Source organism: Mesitornis unicolor, unplaced genomic scaffold, assembly GCF_000695765.1.
Source record: "Mesitornis unicolor isolate BGI_N332 unplaced genomic scaffold, ASM69576v1 scaffold8127, whole genome shotgun sequence".
In the NCBI taxonomy this organism is placed as follows: Eukaryota; Metazoa; Chordata; class Aves; order Mesitornithiformes; family Mesitornithidae; genus Mesitornis; species Mesitornis unicolor.
The window spans coordinates 1-8,134 of record NW_010198351.1 but is presented as its reverse complement, the minus strand read 5'-3'; the positions used below and the strand labels follow the sequence as shown (position 1 = coordinate 8,134).

Here is an 8,134-nt window from a genome sequence, read left to right as displayed (position 1 = left end):
AATGCAGAATAAGCAGTTTCCCATAGAAACCCAGTAACATGAAAGGACTGGCTCCAGTAGGGAAATCGGCAACCCGAGACTAAGCTTCACCCTCACTGCAGCACCCCACCAATTGCTAAAACCTACTGTCCTTACCCAGGCTGCTTATTTAAAAGCTTTCTGGTCAAGTATCACATTTGCTAATAAAAAGTTTAACTATTTCACAGGCTTATATTTGTGTAAAATAGGTCCTACAAGAACTACAAGTTCTATATTAGCTATCCATTATTACAGGTAAATTCTGTGCCTCTGTTCCTTGAAGTAATCTCCTTCAAGGAAAATCTAGTCTTCTGTGTCACTGGTAGGTAACATCTGTCACACTATCTATCCACAGAAACTAAAAATCATAATGTAGCCCATAGAAGGTGATTCAGAACAGCCCAACTCTGATGCCTGAACATATCTACTGGCTCCAGGACACGGGCTCAGAGCCACGTCTGGACATTGGTTGGATTCTTACAGTTCAGTAATGTGCCCTTTCAAACATAAAAAGTATTACTGCTTATTTCATATTTCATTTTTTAAAAATGAAAGCTATACAAATTATGACAACTTAATAAAAAGTCTTTGTTCTCACTGAGTGGCAAGATCAGCTTAAATGTTCAAGATCAGAGGTCAGTTGAACAGAAATGTGAAGTCTCAGTGCTAGTGCATGCAAAACTATGAAGTACCAAATAAATCTTATCAGATTTTTCAGAGCCTTCATTCACCATTCACATGAAAAGTTCACTGCAGACTGAGATCAATTACTTTTTAAATAACAAAACAGCAGTGTTAAAAAAAGTGTTAAATGAAGTAATTTTCTTTTTATAGTTATTGCACAAAATCATTTATATACTCTTTCAAGTAACAGTATTTTCCTGTCAGACCAATCAGCCTTAATGCTTATTGGATTCCTATCTGCAGCAAACACAAACAGTAATCACCAAAACCTTTTCTTATGGCTTCGTCCACCTCTCCCTTTAACTGAGGTTATTGGGTTATTTTTGTTTCTTGCTATACCTCCCATCTCCCAGTTTCTTTACTAATCTATCTCAAGTCAATGTTGTATTAATTCCTCACCCTTGTAGATAAGAAAAATGTAACATTTCCTGACTAGTCATAGGAAAAGGTTCGCTCTTAACCTGGAGAGAATACCAACTGCATACAGGAAATGCCCAGTATGTAGCTGGTCACTCGTTAAATCTGACTTTTTCATTATAAAGTTTCAAATTTGCATTTTTCAGAATTAGATCTCTCCAGTGTGAAAGCCCATAACATAACCTTAGAGCTGCGGAAGAAGACTGAAAGGTCTCAAAAATCCCTAGAACCAACGGGTTTGGAACTTGGTATCTACATAAGGAGACCTATGTACAAACTTCTTACCATGTACCATCACTTAATCTAAAAAAGTGTGTCTTTAGTGAACCTCCAGACAATGAACATCTGAGATAGACCACTCCCAAAATAAAGACAGTAAAAAACCCCATGCTACAAAAAAAGCTTCCTTCTACACATGTAGCACCCTTGAATAAACTAAAATATTTGATGTTTGGTTTTGTTTACTGTGTGTCAGGTTGCCTACAAATCCATTTATCTAACCTCTGTATGAATAAGAAAAATTACTTGTCCATGTACTTCAAAGACAATCCTCCAAGCATGGAACTGCTGTCTACAGACAGATCTACCAATTCCAATTATTGCTGCTTTGCCAGTAGCAGAACAGGTCTTTCCGCTGGCATCATTCAGTGTTACCTCTCTGAAACAGTCTGAAATGTGCAAGTATCACAGTGCTGCTTTAACATCAACTTTGGCAGAGCAGAAAAGGACTCAAATCCTGTTGGAAGATTTTTTTATACCTAGAATAGGCATGGCATTAAAGAAAGAAAGAAAGAAAGAAAAAGATTCCTCTTTCTTTTCAGATGCAACAGCCATGAGAACTTCAAACAGGAGTGAATTACAGATTCAATCAGTGAGAGGGGTTCATAAAACAACTACAGTAAAACTCCACTCAGGAAAAGAAACTCCTTATCCTCTCCCTTTAAAGAAGCTGTATTGCTGGTTTCTGAAGTTAGAGATGCTCATAACCCCAATCCCTACTATTATTTCTGGTATTTCTGAGTATAACTGCATCATATGAATAATATATATTTTAAAAAATTTTATGCCTCTTCCAATACCTCTATTACCATATTATGAAGTCATTTCCAATATAAAACACCCTTCAAATCAATAGCTACTCACATTACTTCTCAGCTTAACTTTTGCTAAAAATAATAAACTGCTGTGTAACTCTCAAATTGCATGGTATAATAATAAATTAAAATAGTCTTGTCTAATGGTTGTTCCTAGTTAAACTCAATATAGCCCCAGCTTCCAAATAAAGCACGAAATTATTTAACATAACTAAATATATATTGCAAATCATCAGTTCCAAGGATAATTCATGTTGGAAGGGACCTCAGGAGGTCATCTAAATACCTCATACAGAGATGTTAGAAGTAATCCTTTGTGAGATCACTTCTAAACAAAAGAAAGTTATTCTGCTCTGTGGCAGCATGCATTAAAATAAAGCAAAGTATAGTTTCTCCAACAGGCTAGTATCAATACAAAATATTAGCTTTTTTAGTGTAACAAACTGAGAAACCAAGTGCTCTTAAAATACACAGAAATAACTCACTGCTTAGGTACTACCTAATCTGCTTAGAAACTAAATGGATGAACTTGCAAGACCTTAAATTTAGAAAAAAAAACCCACAAACAAACATGCAGCTGTCAGTTTTCACATGACTGATAAAGAAATATCAGGAAATTAAACTCTGGCAGGAAGTACTTCCTCCTTACCCTTTACATACACAAAAAGGATTTTGTAACTTCATTGTGGCGAACTGCATTTTGATTGCCTAGAAAGAACCCAAAACCCAAAGTTCTCCAAAAACTACGCAAAGCGAGATCAGGACCTGTTCAAAGCAACAGGACTACAACTGACTGTTAATAATAGGCTAGAAAATACAGCCTAATTAGTGTACCTATATACCTGACACGATTGGGAGGGGTGATATCAAGGTTGCCATCAATAAGCAGCTTTATAGTAAGTTAATGAGCTATGTACAGCTCATTAATGAACCAACAGAGAAGAACTGGTGACACCTGCAACAGCACAAGCAAGGAGACAGACACCTGAAATAGTCCTTACTATATATCTCTAAATATTAAACACACTATGGCAATGCTTGTGACTACAGCTTAGTGTTAGCCTCTTTACCCTACTACTAAAAGAGCATGATGTAGGAAGTGAAAACCAACATGAACAATGTCTAGGGTACTGCTTTTAAAGAACTGGTTGAGTGTATACAATAAAAAACCAAAGGTTGGGTTCAAGGCACTAGACTAACTCCACTTTGTGCTGATAATTGGTATCTACCACCCTGCTCTAGCAAAAGAAACCTACATGACAAATTGAGTGCCAAGTAGAGCTACAGTGGCAGGCAAAACTGACTGAATATGGCTCCATTAGAAATTTTGGGACAGCAAGACACAAGGCCGCCCTGCAGAATATCAGTAACTGACACCAGAAACACTCAACAGGGAAGTCAAGGCTTTCCATGCTTAGTCCCAAGCTCCATCCACTGGCCAATTTGTCTTAGAAATAATTTAAAAAGGTATAATTAAAACAGTTCATTCAAGTCAAAATAGAGTTATGGAGTACTTAGAGTCAAATAAATGATGCCCACAACTCTTGACTACCTTACTGAAGTTAGGGCTAGTTATATATAAAATAATCTCAATTCAGTTATCTAGTTACACAAGAATGCACCAAAACTCATGTACATTGAGGGAAAAAAAAAGAATGGTCATTTTAGATCTTCTCCACATCTGAACAAGAAACTTCACAAAGCTGTTTGCATTTCCATTACAAAGCAACAACAAATACATTAGGATTAAAGTTAGCTATTACACAGTAGTAACTCTTGCTACCACCAACTGAACTGCACAAATCCTTTATCAACAGTGACTACAGAAAAAGCCCTACCATACACTGGATTTTACCAGCAGCCCTGCTTTCAGAGAGTTAACCAAATTCTCCAGTATCTCTACAAGATGCAGTTGCCATTCAACAGCAGAGCAGCTTCAAAATACGGTGTTTTGCCAGACACAAACACATTTCTTGGCCAAAGAAATGTGATTACACACTATTACAATAAAACATGAATTACTATTTATTTGTTTAGACAAAGTGCATCCCTCCTTTTTAAATTAGTAGATAAATGCTTTTACAGAGAAAAATTCCACATAAAATGCTAGAGAAACTTAATGTACTTACTAGTCTACACTGCCTGCCGTATAGACGCTTAAGAGTGCATCAAGAACGCAAGATGCCTTCTTCCACTTTCAAGCTATAGATATGCACATCGCACAAAGTCACATCCATCAAAGGATGATGCAAAAGATGATGATCTGACTAATCATTGCTTTGCTGCATAAAATTTTGTACATGACTGGAAAGGATACAAAAGTACGTGTGCAGTAATTTGGCTGTAGCAACAGACAGTACACGTGAAGACATCTTTTTTCAAATGGTATTTTACAATTAAAAAAACAGGATGGGGGGATCTGCTTCAGTTATGGGATCTTCAAAATCAACCATCAGTAAAATTTATCTTCTTATGCCATTCACTACCAAGTAATAACCTTTAGAATTTCCCTAATACAAAAGGCAAAGAAAACTGCATATTTTAATTTTTAATGCTACTTAGCATCTTGAAATAAGATAAAACTCCTTTGCAGACTTCAATCTGCAAGCCAGCAGGGTAACAAAGTGCCCCTTTAAACCAGCTGAAAAGGGAGCTCCTCACACTCCAAGTGCTTTTGTTTACAAGGTTTAATTACCACCGTTCAAAGATTTATTTACAAAGTTAATTCAGCAAAAGTAGAGAGACATCAGAAAGGTTTTGAATTACACAGAAGCAAGTACTGACTATGTACTTAAACAAAAGGCATACAGCCATAGGAAAATACAGGGAGAGGATAAGCACATTCTCTGTAGATGAGAAATTGTTAAGTTTTAAGTGAGGTAACAGGTTATTAAGCAGTTGTGAAACTCTCCTGACTTCTCCCTATACATTCTTTTCTAAGGAATATATTGATATACCATAATCCCAAGCCAATATATTCTTACAAATTCTATTAAAAATACCAAGTTTTGCATCTCATCAGCTGGGGGCTTGGTTTTCCAAATCAGTTCTCTACACATCTAAACCATAATGTCTCAATTCTCAACTATGCCACCACATCAAAGTGGTGTCACTACTCAGCTGTTACCAGGTTTTGCTGTTGAGGGATCTATCTGCATTAACTCAAGAGACACACTGGTGGTGAACATGTGTTTTCAGTCTGTGTCTCAACACACCTTGAGCAACTGTGGGCAGCTCAAGGTTCCCATGCAGGGATCTGTGTTCCCACCTGAATCTTTAAAGGCAAACTCCTACACAGTTTAGGACACCAAATACCCAATCTTCCTTGCTTAAGACAATTTCATTAATGCACATTAAGCTTGGTGTCCTGCCTTCCCCCTTCACACCACAGTGAGTCAAAATGATATGTTCAGGACCTTTAAAGGTCAAAAACACCACAGGCAGGGTTGGACACAGTTTCACTGAACATCTGCCACCCTGTGCTACCAGCCTATGATCTAGTGTGAAAACCAGCTATGATACTGTATTTCCCTCTCAAGCATTCACAAATTCCAAACTCCTTATAACTTAAGGAGAACATTTTCAAATAACAGGTCATTCTTTTTTGTTCCATAATAACTTATGATTTCTATGTTGTTGTCAGTTACCTTCTATTCTCATACTTCTACTCACTTCTCTATCAAATGCTGCGCTCTGCTTCTTTCCTTATTTCCCTCTCCAGTTCCTTTAGTGGCTCACACATGCCTCAACCATTCTTTCTGGCACAGAAAGTTTTGAGAAATATGTGAAAAATGCATTACCTCTCACTAAATGACGAGAGCACCCTGCTGCCCAGGTGCAAAAATAAATATGTCTTTCTCTGCTGAAGGGGAGGAGCACACCATCAGTGGTTCCACAGGCACTCTAAAAACTTTCCTAGAGACTGCAAAGATCATTTGCTTTTCTTACTCCTTCTAGGTAGGCTGAGAGCACTGACTGTACCACGACTGTGCTATCCCAGCCTTTCCTTAGGGCTCTTCTTCACAATCAACAGCTTCAGTCTCTTTCCAGCACAGTAAGAGAATGGGAGCAAACTTGCTCTTGAAAGCTTCCCTGAAGCCCAGGGATTGACTGTACCACGAGCAATTCAGTACATTAACATTTGAAAGGACCACCAAGTTACACTGAAAAACTACTTATTGCCTTGTCAAGGTTTTCCAAATCTTGGCTATTTTACACATCCACTTTCATGAGAACTCTTATAAGCTTGATTGCAGAAAAAACAGCTAAAAAAAAAAAACTTTAAAAATTGCATCACTGCAAAGCTAATTACACCTCAAAATTCAAATAGCCATTTTCAGTTACTCATCTCTGATGAATTTCAGAGGAAAGACTTATTGCAGAAGAACGTGGTAAACAAAACAAAAATCCTTACTTAACACATGATACAAACTACAAAGAATAAACAAAAGAGAAAGGAAACATGGCATCCTAACAGTGGTAAGACACGTCACAGAAAGGGAACATAGTACCTGAACAGCGGTAAGGCATTCAGTATCTTCTAGTCAAAAATGAGTGCGGATTCAAAGTAAAGATGCCACTAGCCACTTCTGCTACAGAAATACCACTGACTGTTTCATTACGTTCACTATACAATGCAGTCTGTGGTGCAGTGTGTGCATTAATAAAAGAAAAAACTATCATACAAAAGAGGCCAAAAAACCCCAAGAGGTCCCCCAAAGTTTTACTTACCCCAATACTGGCAATACTTCTCTTATCAACTTTTAGATTTCCCTAAAGCTATTGAAGAAATACAGCAAACCAAAAAGGAAGATGACATCATCTACCACGGTGTTTCAAAAGTATCCCAAGAGAGTGAACTTTATCTTCTCTCCCATTAAGTGACAACCACCTTGCCTCTATAGGTAAGCATAAGCCACAAGTGTTGCCCAGGTGGTAGAAGCTTTGGAAGATACCATCAAACACATACGCTGGCCACAAAGCCATCCTTCTACCTTTACCAAAGAGGGATATCATGGTTGTGTCATTGGACACCTGGAAGGGTCCCAAAATTTTTGATGCCTACTAATTCAGCCATTTAGTTATACATAGTTCAGGGTGTGCCACAATCTCACTGTGCAGTGGCTTCCTCACTTATTATAAATAGAAAACAATGCTTACCTTCATGGAAAGCTTTTGCTCCAAAACAAGCAATGTACATATAGCCCTACTGTAGAAATGCAAACAGAAATCTCTTTATCTATTAAGAGCAAAACACTAATTCCAATGCACACCACCCAAAGTAATATCGAGGACGCAGGACATCTTACCTGATTTTGTAGTTGGGTAAGGTGTGCTTGCGCTTAATAACTTTTTTGAACTGGTTCACAATGATGGACGTGAGCTGAGGCATGGGCCTCCCTTCAAACTGCGACTTGACTTCAAAGTGTATCACAGGGTCATCCATGAAAGAGAAGGACCAGTGCGTGAAGGGCAGGCGTGTGAAGACCAGCTTCAGCTTCCCCATCACCCGGGAGATCTTGACAAAGAGGTAGGCCGACTTGCCAAAGACCAGGTCAGCATCGATGGCCAAGTGGAAGCCACCATTGTACTCCAGGTCTACCTCAAAGCCCAACTCCTCAGGGCAGCCCTCTTCGTTGCAGATAACCGGCCGAATGAGCTTGACAGCTTTGAAGATAGGCAGGACATCGCCGAGGGAGACCTCCCTGAGGCTGAGCCCCTCCAGCATCTTCCCCGTCATCTTGGCCTGGAGCAGCTCCTCAAACTCCACCTTGATCTTTTTGATGACCCAGTTCCTGACCAGGGCTGTGTCCCTGAGCTCCCTGAAGAGGAAGAGGAAGATCGCATTGAGGAAGTGGCACGTCTCCTCACGGGAGGAGGAGACCGGAGGGGGCTCTGGCTGCGGCTGCTGCTTGGCGCTG

At 38.9% G+C, this 8,134-nt stretch overlaps 1 protein-coding gene across 1 annotated transcript in view; it reads right to left on the bottom strand.

The window, feature by feature from the left end:
- The window catches only part of PDZD8 (PDZ domain containing 8), a gene marked incomplete at its 5' end in the record, with an annotated part of 55,800 nt that extends 47,670 nt beyond the window's left edge, over positions 1–8,130 (bottom strand). Inside the window, one exon of the mRNA XM_010189113.1 lies at positions 7,523–8,130. Coding sequence (XP_010187415.1) covers positions 7,523–8,130 — 608 coding nt within the window. The remainder of the gene's footprint in view (positions 1–7,522) is intronic.
- Between the last annotated feature and the right edge of the window lie 4 nt (positions 8,131–8,134).